This window comes from Symphalangus syndactylus, chromosome 1, assembly GCF_028878055.3.
Source record: "Symphalangus syndactylus isolate Jambi chromosome 1, NHGRI_mSymSyn1-v2.1_pri, whole genome shotgun sequence".
NCBI classification, from domain to species: Eukaryota; Metazoa; Chordata; class Mammalia; order Primates; family Hylobatidae; genus Symphalangus; species Symphalangus syndactylus.
In genome coordinates this window covers 94,296,364-94,319,100 of record NC_072423.2, presented here as the reverse complement: position 1 = coordinate 94,319,100, position 22,737 = coordinate 94,296,364, and the positions used below count along the sequence as shown (strand labels likewise).

The following is a 22,737-nucleotide window of genomic DNA, read 5'->3' as shown; positions in this document are numbered from 1 at the left end:
AAAAATTAGCCAGGCGTGGTGGTGTGCACCTGTAGTCCCAGCTACGGGGAGGGTGAAGCAGGAGAATCACTTGGACCCCAGAAGGGGAGGTTGCAGTTTGCAGAGATCACGCCACTACACTACAGCCTGGGCGACAGAGTGAGACTGTCTCAAAAAAACAAAAACTTACAGAACTCTTTCCAATGACACACACCCCCCCATCCCATTTCTCCCCCAGCTCAGCTCACAGCCAATTACTAAATAGTGGAGAAGAGGCTACTTAAAAGAAGTTCCTGGCCGGGCGCGGTGGCTCACGCTTGTAATCCCAGCACTTTGGGAGGCCGAGGCGGGCGGATCACGAGGTCAGGAGATCGAGACCATGGTGAAACACAAAAAAAAAAATACAAAAAATTAGCCGGGCGTGGTGGCGGGCGCCTGTAGTCCCAGCTACTCGGAGAGGCTGAGGCAGGAGAATGGCGTGAACCCGGGAGGCTGAGCTTGCAATGAGCCGAGATCGGGCCACTGCACTCCAGCCTGGGTGACAGAGCGAGACTCCGTCTCAAAAAAAAAAAAAAAAAAAAAAAAAAAGTTCCCCATTTTCCTGTGGGGGTTACTGGGCTTTTTAGTAGGCCACTCACCCACTACCCTCACACCAATCCCCCCAAGTCCGTACCCTACTTGAAGATTATGCTGTAATTAAGGGAGCTGTGTTTATAGACCACAGATAGAACAAGCCCACAGAACACCGATCTTTTTTCCCCAATCAAGGTTTGTTTATACACAAAAGAACCACAACAATTTAGAGCTTCTCCATTTTTATTACATAAAATTGTTAAGTTTTCAGCAGTAGGGCTTCTCAAAACACCAGCTACATGGTATCACCTGAAAAAAGACAAGGAAGTTACATTAGATTCTCATGTAAATATGAATATACAATCAAGTCAAGCTCCTGTCAAATTATACATCAAGGATGTATATAGTTCAAAGATATTGTGTGTGCTGTTACCTCCCACCTCCCCAAAACTAGCACCAGCAGAGAAAAGGAGAAATACAGAAAGAGTCCTGAAGACAGATGAGTAGTCAGGCAAAGACGCCGCAGGGATTTGAACCCCGTCCTGGAAACCAGGAGTGCCAACCACCAGCATCTTTTGCTTTTTTTTTTTTTAAAGCTAGAAAAAGGCCAAAAAGCAAAACCTGAGAAAACAAAACGTGTTGTTTTCTCAGGAAAAGAAAAACCTTCATGACCCTACTGAAGAGCATTGGAGATCAGCTTCCGCTAAGATGCTAGCTTGGCCAAGTCTGTTAATGTTCACCTGAAAAAGTCTTAGCAGAGAATTTTTGCATTCCCACCCAAAAGCCCTCTCAGCCACTCAAATGCCTATCTTCTGCAGTCTACAAGTTACATGTTCCCACCCAGCATTACAGTTCTTGAACATGTTATTTCTCCACTTACTGGTTTAAGTTGGTTTTAGTCACTGGATAAGTGTTATATAGAGCTACTTAGCTGTGGTTTTAATATCCTTCTGTTAACAATTTGCAGGCAAATTAATGGCCTTTTCTAACATAGTTCAACCCACCAAAGACCTCGGCACCATTGTTACCTTGAAACCGATTATGGATCATGCCCACAAGGATCCAAGCTACCAGCTGCATCGAGGTGAGGTGAGGGGTGAAGGGTCTGTGCTAGATCAAAAGGCACGGGGTGTCGGTGTGGCAGAGAAGTTGCTTGTGGGGAGACCTTGCTTTTAACAGGCTTCTGGAAAAAGCTAGGGAAAAGTGGTTGCCCGCTTTCCCCCTTTCCCTCCCCTTCAAGCACCGCTTGCGATTTGGGCTTTATTAAGAGCTGCTATAAAAACAGCTTGCTTAAATGTTAAGAAAAGCCCAGAGGTACTTCAAGCATTCCTTCGGATGCTTCACTCCAGAAAGAGGGAGTTAAGGCAAGTCCTCATTACTAATAAAAATCAGGTGAGGCTGACACTTCTCTTGACCTTAGGATAATAGCGCTTTGTTGTCTCTCTTGCCACAGGAAGGCTCCATGGTTGTCCTACTTTAAAGCCTTCGGTGCCTTTAGTGAGGGGTACCTGAAAAATCTTAAAAAAAGGCTTAGCGCCCACCTCACCCCTCCACCCCCATGCCAACAGTTTGCTCACATGCCAATTACTCCAGCATAAAGCTGAAATCTATTCAATACTATTGTCCCATAACTGATCTGACTTTGTATGTAAATACAGAAAAAGCTTGTTCACCTGTTGTCCTCATTTTGTCCACTGGTGAATTCAACTGGAAACTCCTTCTATAGTCTGAAGAATACCATCTGAAAGAACTAGTGGTTCCCAATCCCCACATTTAAAATGGAATGTTTGGTTTGTTTATTTAAAGTAAATAGGCTATTTTTTTCTTACTGGGTCTGGCTTCTCTGGCCCTTCGCATACTTGTGTCTGCTGAGTGTTCCTGCATGTAAGAATTAAGACCAAGGGAGGGGAGAGAGAAACCCACACAAAAACAATGCACTAAAGATCACTGAACTGTTAAACATTTCCACTTGCCAGTTTAATTTCTTGAAGACTGTTGCTTGTTTGGAATTTGTTTCTTGTCACTGATTTTAAGGTTGCATCTGGAAAAGACTAAAGGCTTCAGTCCCCTCCCACCACCAGAAATGAACAAAAAGCATTTTACCTAAAAATAACACAGCAAAATGTACTTAGCTTCAATCACAAACACGACTGCTTAAAAGTGCAGAAATTTCCTCAACACTCAGCCTTTATCACTCAGCTGGATTTTTTTCCTTCAACAATCACTACTCCAAGCATTGGAGAACACAACTTCTAATCATACTCCAGTCGTTTCACAATGCATTCTAATAGCAGCGGGATCAGAACAGTACTGCATTTACTTGCCAACAGAACAGACAGACCTGAAGTCAAGACAACTGCATTCTGTGAAGTCTGTAAAAAAAAAAAGCTAAAAACAAGTAAGCCCCACCCCCTCCTCCCGTCCCTCCAAATTCCAGGAAAAAAATTTTGAGTATGCTGATAAACTCACTGCAAGGTCTCATACACTCACTATGAGAACAGAAGGAAGAGCCAAGCACTCATGCAATTCAAAATCCTGAACAGCTTCATGAAGGATGAAATGCCTCTGCAAAGGAAAATTCTTTAAAAACCCACAGGCCCCCGCCCCCCATGCCTATATAAGATCAATAGTGTAACACATTGCCTTCCAGTCTAAGATTGTAAGCATTTAAAGTTAACATGCAAACTTTGGAAATGTGAAAAAGTACTTTATTACTCTAGTCACTGTCCATTTATAAACCCCTGACTTTCTGGAAATAAAATGTGTCATTACCTTTTACTCTGATCATAATCTCCCACCTGTCTAAGAGGTTATTTCTTATTTAGAGGGCCTCTATTGCCATGTGCCTGGAATTATTATATGCTCATCACTTTATGAAGAATAAAATTTGTCTTTCCTGCCTTAAGAAAGTTACATTCGTTCTTCCGCTCAAATCCTGATCTGGTCCATTAAAGAGTGTTCGCAGACAAAGTTTCTGAAAGATCAGAGAAGAATCCCCCCCAAGATTGCCCCAACACTAAACTACAGACAAACAGTATTTTATTTAAATAAGGAGACAGCTTTCTAAAAGTATACATTCTCTAATAAAAATGGTTTATTATTTTGAATGATTTAATGGTTTTCTACACAATTTACATCACAACACGTAAATTTTAGCAATAACATCTGATTCTAACAGTACATCATGCTATTCCTTCATAAAGTCTTCAGAGATTCAATGCTAAACACATTTCCTTAGTTGCATTAAGGCACTAATCACTTTAGAGGCTTTTAAAAAATTATTTAAAGATGCAAATGCCTCTGAGTGAACTGTACTATCCCATCACTGAAGCCCACAGAACAAGTCCTACAATTTTAAAGAGGCTTGATGGGAAAATTTCTCAATCCTGAAATCCCCTAGGGAAGGGGTCAGGAAAAAGTGCCATGGTTGATATTTAAGAACTCCACAGCTCTTAAAAATAAGCACTTATCCCTAACATGCAATACTGCAGATACAAGTTAAACTTATCTGTTAACAGCTGCCTGCTGTTTTCTGCTCCCAGATGAAATGAAGCAACTCTTCTTATAACGAAGAGATACCTGTCTGAGGCAAACGAAACATTGGCACACAGCACAGCCTCCTCAATCCACTTGATCCCAACTCATCTCTCATTTATTTCGGCTTCTTTTATTCCAGGATTAATGTAGTGTAACATTTTCATTTCATTTCGCTTTTATTCTGCTTTTGTAAAAGCAGTATTTTGAGATGGACATTGGCTCTTCATTGTATTTCTCATCGATTCATTATTTTTGTGGTTATAGCTTGACAAGCAATTAACTTTAAAATGGTAGATTCCATAACTTTAAATTGGTAGCTTTCATTTGCTTAAATTTTTTTTGGCATATGCAGATAATGTTCTCATCAGTAGTAAGAATCTCAGGGTTATGCTTATTCCCCAATGGAGGTATGACATATAATCTTTTCTGCCTTTACTTATCATTCACCAAGGAGCTGTTTTCTCTGCATCTAGGCCATCATACTGCCAGGCTGGTTATGACTCAGATGTTATCTGAAAAAAGTCTATAGAAAAAAAGTTTCCCCTCCCTCATCAACAAAAGCCCACCCTCTAAGACACATTCAAGCTGAACTATCACAATTCTTAATCAGTTACGATTTACAAACAGAGAAATTTAAAATACACAATTTACAAAATTTTTGAAGCATACCTTAACATCTTGTTTTGCAGTTAAACAACGGAAAAGTATTTCTCCTACGCTAAAAAAAATTTGCTTACACACAACTGAAAATAGAATCTTACTTGATAATACAAAAGCTACCATCAGAAGAAATCCCTTCAGGATCATTAAGCCACTTCCTTTGCTCTGAAGTTTCTATAGTAGTTTTAAGTTATTATTAAATCACCTGAAAAAAATTCCAAAAGAGAACCACACACTACCATATCCAAACAACTTTTGCATTTCCCATTAATTGTAGTTAATGTCAGCCCAGTGGGCCAGACCAACCCCCAGTTCAATACTTTCCTTCCCCAAGCTCTGTACTTTGAAGGAAAACAGATACAGTATCAAATTATGACACCTTTCTTGCCCAAATTAATGCACTGGTACACCCAGTGGCTCATATTTAACTTCCCCCAGCTTCCCAATTCAAAAACTGGGGGAAACAAAAACTAAATCATTAGGAGTTACTTGCCAACTTGGAAGCTGGTATTTCTTTACCTTTTCCATCCTAAGACTTTAAGTTCTCTGGCATGAGTTTATCTGCAATCATAAACTAAACAATTACCTAAACCCACCCCACCAATCCCAACCGTAACAGGCCACTGCCAACTAATTGCCAATATTTGCCCCTCCCCTTTAATAAAACTTTTAACAAGTCACATTATTGGAAAACTTAACTTCAACATTTGGCCTACTCAAGCTCTTCTGAAGTTCTCCTGAGATGACTATGAACCAAAGCTGCACTGTGCTGTACTTTTCAGCTTCAACTGGGAATACTCTTCCAAGGATAAAAGCAGCTCCAGTCCCTGAAGGTGTTCGTGCCAACAGCACAGCGGTACACTCCTTTTCTAACCCAGTTTGTCAATAGTACTATAGCATCTGTGGAAAATCTTAGAAAAAAAAACATTTTCTCCCCCACCCTCTCTCTTCCCTGTTAAGACCATCCCAAAATACTTCACAAGTAAAAAATAACAAGTTTAAGGGGTTAAGCACTTTTAAAGTCTGATTAAGGGGGTGGGGGGAAAAAAGAGTAACTACCAGCCATTTCTCCAATGGACATCTCTTCCACAGACCTCAACGTGAGAACTGCTCTAGTTTCTATAAACTGTAAACCTGTGGTGGTCTGATTATCCTGATACTGGATTTTCTTGTTTTCTGTTACACCTTGAGTCATTTGCCTTTAGGATTCTAGACAGACCTAAGGGAAAAAGAACTGAAAACATATTTTGCCCCCACCCCCACAAAAAAAAATACTGAAAATTCCCCCCCTCCCCAGTTACACATCCAAACTCTCTACATTTACAAAACGAATTCAGGGTGAGGAAGTAAAAACAGGTCATCTATTCACAAAACTGAAACACTTCATTACCCCAACTAAACATACAAACTGCTTACAGATTTGCTGAGATTTTGTCTCACTTTTGGCTATCAAATTCATTTGGCTTTCCTCAAATTCGTAAAAAAAAAAAAAACCACAAACTTGCCATCTACTATTTCTCCAGGACTTGGCAGTCTGCCCTCAAAAGCTTCAGACAAGATTCATGAGTATAAGCCTGAAAAAGAGAAACCTACAACACCCGGAAATCGGCCTACGTCCCCATATAAATCCCTTTACACCTCAGTTCGACACTCCCCCATTACATAAGAAAAGTAAATAAAAAGTTACCATACTCAAGTTCCAGAAAAACAACATATTGCCGACCTCACGGATTTTTACCAACCACTCGCTTTCCCTGTGGCCTTGGCACACTGGCATGCTGGTCTAGGATCCTCTATCTACGCACAACGCCTGCTCGCCTCCTCCGTGTGGTTGCCAAGCCACGCCGCCTGCTAGCTTCATCACCAAATCGCACTGGCTCCTTCCTTGAATCCTTTTTCCTAGCTTCACCACCAAATCGTTAGCGCTCCTTCTTCCTAGCTTCCTTCACCAAATCGCACTGGCTCCTGGACTCTTTTTCCTATCTTCACCACGAACTGCTGCTTGCTCCTCAGTCCTAGCTTCATCAAACACTGGTTCCTGGAATCCTGTCTGCTGCTGTCTTCCTAGATTCACTGAATCCACTTCTGTGTAGCACCTGGGTCAGCTGTCAATTAATGCTAGTCCTCAGAATTTAAAAAATAATCTTAACTCAAAGTCCAATGCAAAAACATTAAGTTGGTAATTACTCTTGATCTTGAATTACTTCCGTTACGAAAGTCCTTCAAATTTTTCAAACTAAGCTACTGTATTTAAGGCCTTCCAAATTCTTCTAACTCTTCCAAAAGCCTTCTGCCTTAGTTTTTTTAAATTACACCAGTCCTTTTAGTAGCTTTTTGATGTGATTTTTTAACCAACTTCCCTTCTAGCTTCAAATATTCTTCTAAATTGGTTCTGGTCTACATAAAGACCCTCATCTTCTCAAGCTTTACCTTCTAACTTCTGCACCATCAGAAACAAAATTGATGGGCTTTTAAAATAAATTGGTTACCAATAATTTCCTTTTTTCAGTGCTATTTTATCCAATTTTTGGCTTTATATTTTTCTATCTTCTATGCTTCTCCAATACTTGTCTTAGCTTCTGTTTTTCATTTTCTATCTCAAACTCTTGACAATATTTTCATTTTCTATCTTGTTTCTATCTTCCAGTTTTCTTCTAAGTTTGTACATTTTTGCCCTTAGTTGCTTTTGTTTCCTAGCTTGTCTAATTTTTTCTTCTGCTTCCTACTTTTCAGGTTTAAATTTATCTTTTTTCTTCTAAAAGTATGTTTTTATCTTCTAATTTCCCTATCTTTATTCTTTTCTTCGCCTTCCTGTACTTCTGTCTTCCAGTTTTCCACTTCAAACTTCTAATCTTCTCCAAATTGTTTCATCCTACCACTCCCAATTAATCTTTCCATTTTCGTCTGCGTTTAGTAAATACGTTAAGATTAACTAGGCTTTAAATGACGCAATTCTCCCTGCGTCATGGATTTCAAGGTCTTTTAATCACCTTCGGTTTAATCTCTTTTTAAATGATCGCCTTCAAATTATCTTATTACCTACAACTTTTAAAGTAAACTTAAGCTATTTAAGTCACTATTTTAATCTAAAAGCATTGCCCTTCTACTGGTATTAATTTAGGGCTCTGTAGTCCTTTCTCTCAATTTTCTTTTAAATACATTTTTTACTCCATGAAGAAGCTTCATCTCAACCTCCGTCATGTTTTAGAAACCTTTTTATCTTTTCCTTCCTCATGCTACTCTTTAAGTCTTCATATTTTCTCTTAAAATCTTATTAAAATTACGTTAAGAACTTAACGCTAAACAATATCTTAATAACCTACTGACTATATTTCTTAAGCAGTTGTATTAATCTCCCTTTCAAAGAGAAAAAGACTTATCTGCGGTTTCCTCAAGCTGCGCCTGCACCCTCAGCAGAAACCCCTGCGCTGGCTGCCTCAATGCCTGCCGCACAGCCCGGGCGAGGCGTATTTATAGACGGAAGACAACTCGCATCACCGGAATTCGATCACCTTCCGCCGCCTTTGTGAGGGAGGCAAAAAGTAGTTCTTCAGTTAAAAATAGGTTCTAGTTTTACTTTTCTAGATTTTTCTTAACAGCTTATGGAACTTGAGTGCAAACTGCACATGCAGAAATATTTAAATTACTAGCGTGTGGAAAGATCTGAGCTGAAAACTTTAGACAGAAGAAACATGTAAATCATATTTTAAACGGGTCATCAAACACCTCACAAAACCCCCGGAACTTTTTAAATACCTCTTAAAGCACTTTTTGTGTTCTCTTGAGGGACAGTAGATATAGTTTACTACCCTTTGAAGGAAGATTAAGGTCTCATAGTTCAGGGCTTTATTTTCCATTACGCAACTGAGCCCCAGTCTTGCAGGGACGGTTGAGAAGTGGCAAAATGGCTGACTTTCTCCCCCAACTGCCTGCAGTCCTGCGACTTGCTCCAAAGACAGCCACGTTTTGCTTTTTTATTCGAGAAATCGAGCAGCACAGGCTATCTGCTTGCGAAATCTTAGAAACGTGAAAACCCACTCTTGGATAAACGCCTCACTCCCACACCACAGAGCTGCTCCCCGCCTGAGCCCCGTGGTCCGTTGGCTGCCAGTGGCCCACTCTGATCTGCGGCCCCCAGTTGCCGCCAGTCCCCCACGGCCCGCACGGAAATTTTTCTACCGTTTTTCAGCTTCCAGGCTCTCCTGAAAGTGCTCACAAGGCAAATCGCCATGGAAGGCAAGTTGAAGTGGCCTTTTAAAGTAGCCCGACTAAGCGAATGGCTTTGTCTCGGAAAACACGGGGACCTTGGGCAGCCAGTCAGGGACACACCCTGGAGTGTTTACACTGCTCTGGGTCTGCTTTTCTAGGGGTTTTTGTTTTGCAGATTCTGTGTTATGCCTGGTTAGGTCTGAGCTTCAAACTTTCTGAACCGGAGCAGGAAGAAAAAGGAAAAGCTTTCCTCCAAACCCCAAGACCAAACTGCAGGGTTTGAGTGGTTTTATATAAATACCACCACCTGGAATGGCCAGCCTAAAGGGACGGCTAAGGTAACAGGACAACTCGTCGCTGCGTCCCAAGGACTCAGGGAAACCCGGGCTCCGGGAGGCAGCAGAGGGGACCCGCCTTCAGGCGAGCTGAGGCTTCCCAGCTCCCGGTTTCCGCGTTGCTAAAATGGCGCGACGCCTAAGAGGGCAGGTGAGAAGCCAGTGCGGGGGTCCCAGTCCTTTACAGACGCCTCGGGCTGCGGGCCGCGGAGAGGAGAGCGGGGGCGGGGAGCGACTGGGCAACGGGCGGGTCTGCGGCAGGGACAAAGGCCGGGGGAGGGGCTGCTCGCGAGCGCCGCGCAGGGATACGCGAGGGCCGTGAGCCGCCCTCCCTTTGTGAGGCGCTGGCTCGTGGGCGGGCGCCACTGGTTCTAACCGGCTCTAGCCGGTCCTGGCCGCCTTCCCGGAGCTGTGGCGGTTGGCGCAGGGCGTGACTGCGCATGCGCGCCCACCCTAACGTGTGTGCCTGTTCTGGGGAATGGCATGGGGGCGGGGTGGCAGCTGGCCTGGGAACTTCTCGGTCGCTGCTGCGCTGTCACCGCACTTGGGGGCTGGTCTTCCTTTCGTGGAGCTGCTGCCCAACTTCCCTTTTCAGTCTAGGTCTTCCTTTCCCACCTCTCTCCTGTCCTTTGTCATTTCCTCCGTATAGTCTCGATGTCATCCATTAATTTAAAATCAGAACACGACCCTCGTGTAGCTATCAAGGGCTATGGCGTTATTGTAAAATATCTTCGTCGTTTGTGTGTCACCAGGTCTTACTAGTCTAGAATTCTCGGGGCAGAAGTGGTCTCAAGCTGACCTTGCAGCAGCCTAATTTTTTAGAAAAGAAACAAGCAATGACCTAAAATGGAGAGTTGCAGGGCACACACAGCTTGGAGCTGGACGGGGTGGTGACACCCACCCTCTAAGCTCCCTCACCCCCCGGTCTTTAGAAGCTGTACCCATGGCTTGTTTTTAGGCCGTCAACTCCGAGGGGAGAGATTAGTGGCGCTGTATAGGTTAGGACGGCAACTATACAATGATACAGCAACTCTGTGAAGTTGATTTCTAAAACCCCTTTGGCTCCTGTAAATGATGCAGGTTGTGTAAGGTGTTGGGGAGCTGCCCTGGGGGCTCCAGCAAATGAAGGTCCTGTTTTCTGGGCCAACTCCTTGTCCCCACCTGCCCACATAAAGCAGGGCCTGTTGAAGCAGCTGTTCTCAATTGACGCTGGTGAAACTGTTCTTGTTTTCTTTTCTTTTTTTTTTTTTTAAGCCTGTAAGAGTGGAATATTACTGAGATGCAGCTGGATCCCTTCAGGCACAGTCCTGATGCTTGCTCTGGGGTTGGAAATTTTTTAGTAGAATTTTATCGCTGGATGGAGGAAAACTGAGGCAGGTCACCTCGTTTCGCAAATGGGGATTTGGGGGCCGGGAGATTTTGTGATTTGCCTGAAGTGACGCACAGCTAATTAATAGCAGAAGCTGTTCTTGAATCCCAGATTTTCCACGTCCTGCTGCCTCCCTTCCTCTCCAGCACTTCTGTCAGTCTCGCCATCTGCGGTTTTTCTATATCTGGGAGGGAGGACCTAGGACCTGCTCTGTGCTATCTCTGCTCTCTCCCTCACTCAAGAGCGAGTGAGATGAACGTTAAGAGCCCTGAAGTGCTTTAAATTATTGTCAGTGTCAATGCATTAATTTTCTTTACAGATTACAGAATGTTTCTTTCTTTTTTTTTTTTTTTTTGAGACAAAGTCTCACTCTGTCTCTGAGGCTGGAGTGCAGTGGCGCGTTCTCGGCTCACCGGAACCTCCGCCTCTCTGGTTCAAGCAATTCTCTTGCCTCAGCCTTCTGAGTAGCTGGGACTACAGGTGCCTGCCACCAAACCCGACTAATTTTTTGTAGTTTTAGTAGAGACAGGGTTTCACCGTGTTAGCCAGGATGGTCTGCATCTCCTGACCTCGTGATCCGCCCGCCTGTCTTCCCAAAGTGCTGGGATTACAGGCTTGAGCCACCGCGCCCGGCCGCCAGAACGTTGTAAGTCATCCCTTGGTATCCATGGGGCATTGGTTCTAGAACCTCTCCTCGGATACCAAAATCTGAAGATGCTCAAGTTCCATGTGTAACCTACACATATCCTCCCATATCCCTTAAATCATCTCTAGTTTGCTTATAATACCTAATACAACGTAGTTTTTATATTGTATTGATGAGAAAATAATAACAAGAAACAAAGTCTGTACATGTTCAATAGAGACTCAATTTTTTAAAATTTTTCTTTTTTTTTTTTTTTGAGATGGAGTTTTGGTCTTGTAGCCCAGGCTGGAGTGCAGTGGTGCAATCTCAGCTCACTACAACCTCCACCTCCCGGGTTCAAGCGATTCTCCTGCCTCACCCTCCCGAGTAGCTGGGGTTACAGGCATGCACCATCACGCCCGGCTGATTTTGTATTTTTAATAGAGACAGGGTTTCACCATGTTGGTCAGGCTGGTCTTGAACTCCCAACCTCAGGTGATCTACCTCCCTTGGCCTCCCAAAGTGCAGAGATTACAGCCGTGACCCATCATGCCCCGCCTTTAAAAATATTTTTGATTCACAGTTGTTTGAATCCACAAATGTAAAAACCCATTAAGGGGCCAAGGCGGTTGGATCACATGAGGTCAGGAGTTCCAGACCAGCCTGTCCAACTTGGTAAAACCCGGTCTCTACTAAAAATGCAAAAATCAGCCCGGTGTGGTGGCACGGGCCTGCAATCCCAGCTACTCAGGAGGCTAAGGCACGAGAATCACTTGAACCCAGGAGGCAGAGGTTGTGGTGAGCCGAGATCGTGTTACTGCACTCCAGCCTGGGCTACAGAGCGAGACAACGACTAGAAAAAAAAAAAAAAAAAAAAAAAAAAAACTCTAAAAAATGAAATAATAAAAAAAGCCTAAAATTGCCATGTACTTTAGTGAGGAGATTAATAATATATTTGATTATGTGGCCTTCTCACCACTCTTGGAACTAAGGATCTTTTTAACATAACACTGAATTTTTTTCAAGGCACCTTTTCTCTGGACTGCGTCTGTGCTCCTTTTAACTTCATAATGTCCGATGGAAGCTGCTCCTTCCACTAGTCCTTTAATATCATGTTTGTTCCCTTTCACTTTAGTCTCAAACCTAGACTTCATTTGGGCCTAAGGACACAAATATAAGAGGGTAAATTTGTTTTAGCCAGTCATCTCATGCTCCCCTCAAAAAAGCCCAGGCTAAAAATAGAAGGCCCTTGGTTCTGGTTTCTGGCAATTACTCCAGTGACAAACAGCCCTGTGACCTCAGGCACTAACCCAAATAACTTCCCACTAGCAACTGAGATATGTAAAATGAGAGGATTCCATGCAAGAAGCCATGATGCTGATTCTATAAAATACAGTAAACAAAGGTGTGGGGAGAGGACATGAAAGACTTTAGGCTGGGGCCGGGCGTGGTGGCTCATGCCTGTAATCCCAACACTTTGGGAGGCTGAGGCAGGCGGATCACCAGGTCAAGAGATTGAGACCACCCTGGCCAACATGGTGAAACCCCATCTCTACTAAAAATACAAAAATTAGCTGGGGTGTGGTGGAGGGCACCTGTAGTCCCAGCTACCTGGGAGACTGAGGCAAAAGAATAGCTTGAACCGGAGAGGCAGAGGTTGCAGTGAACTGAGATGGTGCCACTGCACTCCAGCCTGGCAACAGAGCAAGACTGTCTCAAAAAAAAAAAAAAAAAAAGGCCGGGCACGGTGGCTCACGCCTGTAATCCCAGCACTTTGGGAGGCCGAGGCGGGTGGATCACAAGGTCAGGAGTTCAAGACCAGCCTGGCCGAGATGGTGAAACCCTGTCTCTACTAAAAATACAAAAAAAAAATTAGCTGGGCGTGGTGGTGGGCGCCTGTAATCCCAGCTACTCGGAGGCTGAGGCAGAAAATTGCTTGAACCCAGGAGGCGGATGTTGCAGTGAGCTGAGATCATGCCACTGCACTCCAGCTGGGACACAGAGCAAGACTCTGTCTCCAAAAAAAAAAAAAAAAAAAAAAAAAAAAAGGAAAGATCTTAGGCCTCCTGGCTGTACCTTCGAGAAGGCGGTGTGCTAAAAGGGCAAAAATTTTGCATCCAGCATCCAAGCATACAGTCAGCAGGCCCTACCTTAATCCTCCTGACTCACGCCAGGCCAGAAACCTCCAGAGAATGCCAGAATCCACTCCACCCCTTCCCTGATTGGCAAGTCCGGTCAGGCATAGTCAAGAGACAAGCTTCTGAGAGATCCTTCATCTACGGCCCTGGAGCCCAGAGGCCGGAGTGGCTGAGTCTTCATGGCACCTGGATTCCTCCCAGGCCTCCTTTGATTTTATCTAATCCTGTAATTTTTTCTTTTTTTTTCTTTTTATTTTATTTTTATTTTTATTGTATTTTTAGTAGAGACAGGGTTTCACTGTGTTGGCCAGGATGGTCTCGAACTCCTAACGTCGTGATCCGCCCACCTCGGCCTCCCAAAGTGCTAGGATTACAGGCTTGAGCCACCGCGCCCGGCCAGTAATTTTTTCTTTAATTCTGCATTTCCAGAGCTCTCTAGAAATGCAGGTCAGAAATGAAGGGCAAAGACAGTCCCAAGAAAACAACTTTTTTTTTTTTCTTGAGACGGTTTTTTGCTTGTCACCCAGGCTAGAGTGCAGTGGTGGGATCTCAGCTTACTGTAACCTCTGCCTTCCGGGTTCAAGTGATTCTCCTGCCTCAGCCTCCCAAGTAGCTGGGATTGCAAGTGCCTCCCACCATGCCCGGCTAGTTTTCATATTTTTAGTAGAGACAGGATTTTACCATGTTGGCTAGGCTAGTCTGGAACTCCTGACCTTAAGTGATCCGCCTGCCTCTGCCTCCAAAAGTGCTGGGATTACAGGCAGGAGCCACCACACCCAGCCCAAACTTTCTTGTTTTCTAAAGAGTTTAGGAATTTGCAGTTCCCAATCCCGTCCCCTGGCTGCCCACCTTCCCAGAGCCGATTGCTGGAACAATGTGACCTTCTGTAGCTGCTGCACAAACTTAGGCTCCCTCACCTACTGTGACCGCCCCCACAGCAGGAAAAAACCTACAGAGATGATGCAGCTCAGAGCTCTATGATATGGAAGACAGAGCATTGTTTTCTAGGGGATTTTGGACAGCTAATAATTTACCCTGTAGAACATGTAAAATTATCCCTTGAAACCCACCAGACAGGCCCATCACTTCACAGAGAGCTGAGGGCAATTCCAGCAAGAATGAATTACAGAAACTAGAAGTGGCTGTGTCATTGACCTTCCCAAAATGATAGGCGAAAGAGGCAGCCGGGGCCTCTTCCATCACAGCCCTGAATCACCAGGGCAGGAGGGTAGGGGAAACAGATTCTCTCTTCCTGAGACAAGAAAATATCTTCTAAATGAACCCACCTCTACTTCTAGCAAGCATTCCTTGTTAGATAGAATCCTCTTTCGGGGAGGGGGATAAAGGAGAAAGTGTCTTTTTTGTTGTTGTTGTTCTTTCTTAGGAGAAAGTGTCTTAAGAAAGCAATTCCCCACCCCCCCGCCTGAGAGTTCCAGGCTCCTAGTTCCTTCCTTGGTCTATTTGCTGCATAATATACTTGGCCCTGGGTCCTGAAGCCTGTTGGTGGATCCTTCCGGAAGGCCTGGTTGTGGCAGCCCAGCTGTAGCACTGTGGGCTGTAGGAGGACAGGTTGACATCGAGGGGCACAACGGGGCTGTCCAGAGGAGATGTTTGGCCCCTTTCCTCCCCTGCTTAAAAACTCTGCAGGACCCCCCTTGGCTTCATCCTAGCCTCTAGTTTCTAGACTTCCTTTCCTGGGATGCCTGCCCTCCCACAGGCCCCTCCTTTTGAGCCCAGTTAGTCTCGGACAGAGACTTCCTAATTGCCCCCCTCTCCGCTAGCACAACAGAGTCCCCATGCCTTCCTGGGGGCCTCCATCGTCCCTGCCACGTCTGTAGAACCGTCTATCCACTCCATGTGCATCTTTATTTTCTGTAACGTGTATTGAGTGCTGTGCCTCACAACAGCCCTGTGGGGGAGGTGGTGTTGCTCTCCCCTTAGATGGATGAGGAAACTGAGGCAAAGAGCTGTCGTTTGCCATATCACCAGAGCCTGGCACACAGTAGAAGCTCCATGTGTGTCTACTGAGTAATGACTCAATTAATACATTGGAATAGTATCTTTTTTGGAATTTATAACACACACACACACACACGCACACACCCAGAATATTGAAAAGCTCCCACAGGAACAGATCATTCCACAGGAGCAGAACGGATTTAGACTGGATGTAAATGCGACTGCCCATCAGGATGGAGTGGAATGGCGCTGAGCTAGCTGTACTGCGTGGGAAACTGGGAACTGCTTTCCTCTGGAGGTCTGTTCAGAACTTCTGAACCGACTGCCATCCACAGAGACAGGGGAGAAAACCCGGAGGCCACCTGTGGTTTCCATGCAGCTCTGATGCAGCATTCACCCTCTACCTCCTACCCACCCCCTGCCCGGTGCAGGGTAGTGAGCCCGGCTCAGCCCTTGCTGTCCTTGCCCCATGATGAGTCACCGCGGGAGACGCCTGCTGAGTGAACCTTCCCAAGTGGCCTGAGGGAACAATGAGGCTCTCAGGGAGTCGCAGCCGCGTGCTTGTGTCCCTGATCTTTTCAGTCATGCTTCGGGTCCCTGGCAGATGTTTGTATTGGCCTGGCATACCCAGCATGAGGCTGATTAAACATCCTCCATGAGCATGCTCACACGCATACACACACACACACACACACACACACACACACACACACACGTACATTCATTCTTCCTCAATGCAATTGTGGCCCACATCCCACAGACACACATCTCCTGGGACAAGGTGGCAGCGGCCACAAGGTTTCAGGCACTTTGCTGGGGTGTGTTTCTCAACAATCACGGATTAAAACAGAAGCCCGCAGAATGACAGGGCCTTCTCCTGAACTGGTAATAGTGGATCAGAGCCACCCAGTGTTTGAGTGGAATAAACCTCTAGGTAGCAAGTTCCCATTCCCACAGGTATCCTCCGGAAGCTGGGTGACCTTCCTAGGGTTCTGCAGTACCCATGCATTGCAAAGAAGCTGGTCAAGAAAACTTGAGATTTTTATTCCAATCCTGAAAATCCATAATTCTAAGTAGCCCCTCATGTTACAATTGAAGAATCTAAGACTCAGAAAAGTTACATTCCCACGGCACTTTTTTTTGTTTGTTTGTTTTTGAGATGGAGTCTCACTCTGTCGCCCAGGCTGGAGTGCAGTGGCACGATCTCGGCCCACTGCAAGCTTCACCTCCCGGGTTCACGCCATTCTCCTGCCTCAGCCTCCCGAGTAGCTAGGACTGCAGGCGCCCACCATCATGCCCAGCTAATTTTTTGTATTTTTAGTAGAGACAGGGTTTCACGTGTTAGCCAAGATGGTCTCCATCTGACCTCGTGGATCTGCCTGCCTCAGCCTCCCAAAGTGCTGGGATTACAGGTGTGAGCCACCGTGCCCGGCCTTCCCACAGCACTTTTTAGAGATGTGGGCAGATGGCCTCTGGGGCCCGGACATCTCCCTGAGTTAGCTGTAGGGACACTCACACCCTGGCTGCCCACCCTCTGGGCTTTCTCCTGGAAGCTTATCCAAGGGGTCAGGCTGCATTCGGTCTAGCCATGAGGGAAACAGATTAGTACAGGAAGTGTTACAACAGGAACAGAACCCAGGAGAGGCTGTGTTCTGGCTAGAAAATTCCAGAAGCCAGGCTGGACATGGTGGCTCACGCCTGTAACCACAACACTTTAGGAGGCCGAGGTGGGCAGGTCATTTGAGGTAAGGAGTTCGAGACCAGCCTAACCAACATGGTGAAACCTCGTCTCTACTAAAATACAAAAATTAGCCGGGCATGGTGGCAGTTGCCTGTAATCCCAGCTACTGGGAAGGCTGAGGCAGGCAGGAGAATCGCTTGAACCCAGGAGGCGGAGGTTGCCATGAGCCAAGATTGCACCACTGCCCTCCAGCCTGGGCGACAGTGAGCCTCCATCTCAACAACAACAACAACAAAAAGGATGTGTAGGATTTAATAGACTTTCATGAGGGGCAGGGGGTGGAGAATATCCCAGACAGAATAGGTGAACAGAGGCCCTGCACCTGCACACCCCAAATTGGCAAGGCTTGTGTGGGGAGGAGGAAATGACTTGCCAGGTGGGTGCTGAGTGCAGCTGTTGGCAGGAAAGCAAGAGAAGACTGCAGTGAGGTGTGGGCTGGCGTGGACACCTGGAGAGGGCCATGGACATGGCTCTTAGGGCAGAAGGATGGCTTCTGAGCTGGGAGAAGCCCTGGCTTCCAGAAGCATTGGCTGCTCTGGGCAAGATGGCAGAGCTGGGAGAGGCAGCAGAGGGGAGGGCACTGAGTCCCAGTGCCATAGCCCAGGCCAGAGGTCATGGGGCCTGGATTGGGAGTGGGGGTGTGGCCATGGGACAAGAGAAAGAAAAGGCTGTGAAAGAGTGGCTTGAAGCTGCCTGTACCCGCAATGCGGGCCTCCTTCCTGTCTCTTAGTGCCCCGGCCCTTCCAGACTCCTGGTCTTTGCTGTCTTCGGCCCGTCTTCTGGGAATGCTCCTCTACAGCTCTTCAGAAGGCAGACTCTTCGTCACCTTGACCACAGGGCGCTCCTTGCACAGGACCCCTCTGGCCACTGTATCCAAAGTCGCTGCTTATCACCACCCCATCAGTAGTCTCTGCCTACATTTTCTCGGATGACTATGTGTTTGTTAACAGGGCTCCCTCACTCTTCTGTGGATCAAAGGGGACAAAGGGGATTCCAGAGTTTCCAGTCCGGTTGGCAGGGAGGCCTCAGGCTCACTCCCAGTACAGACATGAGAGAGAGGCAGGTCTGTGCCAACTCCACTGAGGGAGGGTCCCTCTCACCCTGGACAAAGGGCAGGGACATCATAGGGATGCCATTTTGCATTCGCAGCTGCTGCTGCTGTTCAGGAAGGCCTAATAGGAGGTGGGGTGGAGCCTGGAGCCCAGAGTAGGGAAAGGAAGGCCAGGCAAGGGGAAGGAGCTGCCAAGGTCTTCCCAGCTCCTCTTTCCCCTTGAAGTCACTTTTTCCCCTTGGAAGCTTCTAGAGATAGAAATATAAAATACTTCCCCTGAGAAAACAGTGGACCCAGATCATTTCTGGAGAGCAGAAGTGCTGAACCCACAATATTTAGGTGCCCCTGGGCTTGTTCCACCCCTGCTGCCCTTACTCTGGGGGAGGCTCATTGGTGATGAGCTGATCTGACTCAAGTACTGCTGTGACGGAGGAGGCTTTACTCCTCTTTGCCCTCCCAGGAGCAGGGACCCTGGGGCGTCTGGGACTTGTCAGGCACAGGGGATGGCTCTGGTATTTCATGGCAGCTCAATGCCTCACATGCCTGAAATTCTGATGTGTCCACTCCACTGGCCTTCTGTGGCTATCCTCGTGACCTGGAGGCTGTCCTCGGCCTCTTCAAGCCTGCAGCCCCCACAAGCGGAACTCAGCCTAGCAGGGCCTAGAAGAATGTGGAGCTGGGGACTGAGTGCTGGGAAAGGAATCTGGGTGGAAATTTCCATGACTCTTCTGCTCAAGCAAAGACTGCAGCTGAGGCCCAAGATGTCAACAGAGACCAGGGCCCAGGTCACAAAGGGTCACTTTTCCTCTCTCTGGGCTCTTTATCACCTACTGCCCCACCCTGAGCCAAGGCCATAAACCTCATGCAGTCCAGCCTCCTCTGTTCCTGCCCTCCCCACCCCTGCCCCCACTGTTTGTGGCAGCAAGATCCCTACTTTCCCTACTTGCACTGACCTCCCTCCACTGCTCCCCACGGTCATGGCCACTCTCCTGGCAGTGGGAGCCCCCCAACTTCAGGAGCCAGGTCAAGACCCCTTGAACCTGGTCAGTCCACGCTGCAGATTCCTGCGGCCTTCCCCGCCCAGTGACGTCACCAGCACGCCTGGGACTGTGCCCTTCATTTGGTGACTCAGCTGTTGTTTTTATTTTTTTATTTTTGTTTATTTTCTTTTTTTTTTTTTTTTTTTTTTTTGAGACAGAGTCTCGCTCTGTCGCCCGGGCTGGAGTGCAGTGGCGCAATCTCGGCTCACTGCAAGCTCCGCCTCCCGGGTTCACGCCATTCTCCTGCCTCAGCCTCCGAGTAGCTGGGACTACAGGGGCCCGCCACCGCGCCCGGCTAATTTTTTGTATTTTTTAGTAGAGACGGGGTTTCACCGTGGTCTCGATCTCCTGATCTCGTGATCCGCCCGCCTCGGCCTCCCAAAGTGCTGGGATTACAAGCGTGAGCCACCGCGCCCGGCCTATTTTTGTTTATTTTCTTCTCATTGTCCAAACCCATCTCAGCTCTTGTTATCCTGAGCTATGGTGTGTGGCTTTTCTTGCTGTTTGTCATTGTCACCTGTCTTGAAACAGAGTTCATGTCTTCTTATAGTTCTGCCTCAGCTCAGGATGGCTCTGCACAGGACTTAGGCAGCATCCGCCCACACAGTCAGTCCCATGCAGCCTTGGGCTGGTGCTGGGGACTCTGAGAGGCTCACCGCAGTCCCAGTTGGTGGTCCCTGTGGATTCCCCAGCCAGATCAGGCAGAAGTGTTTGTGGTTTGCCCTCCCTCTCTGCCCCCAGCCAGAATTCCAACCTGGCCAGTTCTAAAAGCTGAACTGTGAGGACTCAGCCCTGCCTGGCACAGCCTTCCCTGGAGCCTGGCTGGCTGCACCCACCAGCCGTCAGCTCTGGCCTAGAAACTTGGGGATGCTGGAGACAGCAGGTCCTGCTGCCTCCCTGTCCTCCATTCAGCCTAAATGTCCACCTCCTTGGGGGCCTTCCTTCAGCTCACCTGCAGACCATAGAAGTCTCCCTGCTGTGTACCCATCCCTTGCGCTTTGGCACTTCCCACTCCGCCCCAGGGTGTCCTGCAACATCGGTAGCATGACAGAGGGCTTCTTAGAGAGAGGGCGCCCCTGCTACCAGGGTCCACAGGCTCAGTCTGAGCCCGGTTCCTGTTTGTGGTGCCCCTTTCTCAGGCCTGTGGGGATGTCAGGAGCTTAGGACAGCCCCTGGCTCAAGAGATGTCACTCCTGCTTTCGGTACTCAGCGCAGGCTGGGTTCAGTGCAGCAAGTAACAGCTATGGGTTACTGGATTGGCTGCAACCATTGGCGACTGAGAGATCCCTGCAGCCCTCCCAGCCCCCCGATCTGACTGGAGCCAGGCCCACGTGGGGAAAGGGTTAAACGTGGCAGTGACTTCATCCCTGCATTGGAGCAGGCGGAGGCAGAGTAGGTAAAAAAATCAGGACACAGGCTGGGTGGAATTTTCCAGTGCTCATAAACAGGACCAGTCAGGGTTGCTAAGGGAGGTCACCATGGAAACGGTCACGTGCGCCTGCCTCCTGATTATTCCACCCTGGTCAGGAGGATGATGCAAGCTCCGAGCCTCTTCATTGGCTGCCACCTTTCTCTTGCCACCGAAATCTGGTGGGAGATTGGCCGAGGACAGTTGCTGGGCTGGAGCTAGCCTTTCCCTTTCTCCCCCATCCCTCCCACAGGAACCTGCTGGAAGCTGTTGTTCTGAACCAGAGAAGGATGAAAATAGCTGCCAAAGATGTTGCCATAGCAACTGCTTTCCTTCCTGACCTCCTTGGAAGTTAGTAGTTGACTTTGTAGTTGAAGTACTTTTCTGAAGGCAGAAGAGGCTGTCAGCCATTTTACACTGACCTAACTTTCTTCTCTTGAAGGTGAACTCCCTCATTTTCCAGAGTCGTCAAGGAATTTCTGTGCCTGTACCCATGGCTTTGGTTACCAACCCACCCCTGGGGGCCTTGGTTTCTTTCTGTGAAATGGAATATTCATTCCAGCACTCACTACCTTCTAGGCTGGAGTAAGGCTACAACTTTGCAAATGCTCTTAGTAAACTGTAGAGCTCCGTGCACTTCCACGTGTCTTTACTTGACCAACATTGACACTCCCTTGGGCTAATGGCTCTATAAATTGGAGGATGGGGGCAGCTAACTTGTTCAACAAGCCCGGAGCCCCAGGACAGAGGACCCCTTTGGAGTTTGATTCCTGTTCTATCACCAAAAGCCCCTGGGACCTTCAGCAGGTCATGCAGGCCCCCAGGGACTCATTTTCTCCTGTAAAAGGACACCTCTCTAGTTACCTCAAGAGGCCCCTTCCAGCTCTGACATTCCATGACCCTACGTTAAGGGCCAGCCTGCTTGCCATAATAAATCTGTGGAACTTACCATCCATATAGGAGGTGAAAATGCAGCTATGCTGCATTGAGTCCCTTCTACATGGCAGGCACTGTGGCACATGCATTCACTGAATTTTCACAGAAGATAACTGTCATGATTACAGCACCTACCCATTTTACAGATGAGGAAATGGAGGCCCAGAGAAGTTAAGTAAACTTGCCCAAGTTTGCACAGCCAGTAAGTAGCAAGGTCAAGACTTAAAGCCTGGTGGTCCAGTAGCTAGTCCACACAGCTGTCTTTCTAGGTACTGACTAGAATGACAAAAACAACATGGGTCAGTTCATAGCAGGTAAAACGTTGAGTGGAGCAAACCCTGGACGAGGCACCAGCAGCCCTGGGTTCTACCCTAGGCTGTGCCATCAAGTGGCACCCTGTTATCTCCAACAAGTCACTTCCTCTCTTTGTCTCAGTTCTCCCATCTGTAAAAATAAGAAGTTAACCGACTGGGCATGGTGGCTCACGCCTGTAATCCCAACACTTTGGGAGGCCGAGGTGGGCAGATCACCTGAGGTCAGGAGTTCGAGACCAGCCTGGCCAACATGGCGAAACCCTGTCTCTACTCAAAACACAAAAATTAGCCGAGTGCGGTGGCATACGCCTGTAATCCCAGCCACTTGGGAGGCTGAGGCAGGAGAATCGCTTGAACCCGGGAGGCAGAGGTTGCAGTGAGCCAAGACCGTGCCATTGCACTCCAGCCTGGGTGACAGAGCGAGACTCCAACTCAAAAACAACAAAACAAAACAAAAAATAAAAATAAATAAGAGGTTAACCCAGATCTCTGAGGGCCTTTCTACACGAAATACTCTCAGTCTTTGAGAGAAAGCAGCCCAGAGAAGACAGGTGCCAGCTTGCCCGAGTTACAGAGTGAACAAGCACAGCCTCACTGGCTACCCACTAGCTTTGATCTCAACCTTTGAAACAAACAAGGTTTGGGAAGGGTTGTTTGAACCTAGGGCCCATGAACCAGAAACAGTCCGTGGGAGCGTCGGCTGTGACTTTTCCAGAAAACTAACTACATCCCATTTTAAGAGGGTCCTTTATTCAGAGATTAAGCCTGTGAAAGGAAAATAAATCTTGGAATCCCAAAATCACTAAGCCAAGGGAAAAGTCAAGCTGGGAACTATGTCAGGGAAACCTGCTTCCGATTTTGTC

At 47.1% G+C, this 22,737-nt stretch overlaps 1 protein-coding gene and 1 long non-coding RNA gene across 4 annotated transcripts; one reads left to right on the top strand and one right to left on the bottom strand.

Moving 5' to 3' along the window:
- Positions 1–777: 777 nt before the first annotated feature.
- Positions 778–9,502, bottom strand: LOC134737221 (uncharacterized). The gene is made up of 2 exons (XR_010121901.1): positions 8,506–9,502; positions 778–8,271 (listed from the first exon to the last, which is right to left on the bottom strand). It is a non-coding gene; the product is annotated as an uncharacterized lncRNA (long non-coding RNA).
- LOC129469065 (uncharacterized) lies at positions 9,328–21,260 on the top strand. Of its 3 annotated transcripts, none has more exons than XR_008652902.2 (3): positions 9,328–9,444; positions 20,878–20,975; positions 21,067–21,260. XR_008652902.2 is itself a non-coding variant. In XM_063643330.1 (3 exons), exons 1-3 carry the CDS (start codon positions 19,154–19,156, stop codon positions 21,165–21,167), a joined length of 345 nt encoding a protein of 114 aa, XP_063499400.1. In that variant the 5' UTR covers positions 18,741–19,153; the 3' UTR covers positions 21,168–21,260. The 3 variants fall into 3 exon arrangements, 1 of the variants encoding a protein (XP_063499400.1); XM_063643330.1 differs by lacking the exon at positions 9,328–9,444 and adding an exon at positions 18,741–19,299; XR_010121894.1 differs by lacking the exon at positions 9,328–9,444 and adding an exon at positions 19,320–20,612.
- Positions 21,261–22,737: the final 1,477 nt, after the last annotated feature.

Coding starts and splice junctions, on each gene's coding strand:
- LOC129469065 (XM_063643330.1), top strand. CDS start 19,154: ATGGCCACTCTCCTGGCAGTGGGAGCCCCCCAACTTCAGGAGCCAGGT. Junction 19,300..20,877: donor GGGACTGTGCCCTTCATTTG/GTGACTCAGCTG, acceptor TCCCTCCCACAG/GAACCTGCTGGAAGCTGTTG. Junction 20,976..21,066: donor CCTTCCTGACCTCCTTGGAA/GTTAGTAGTTGA, acceptor CTTCTCTTGAAG/GTGAACTCCCTCATTTTCCA.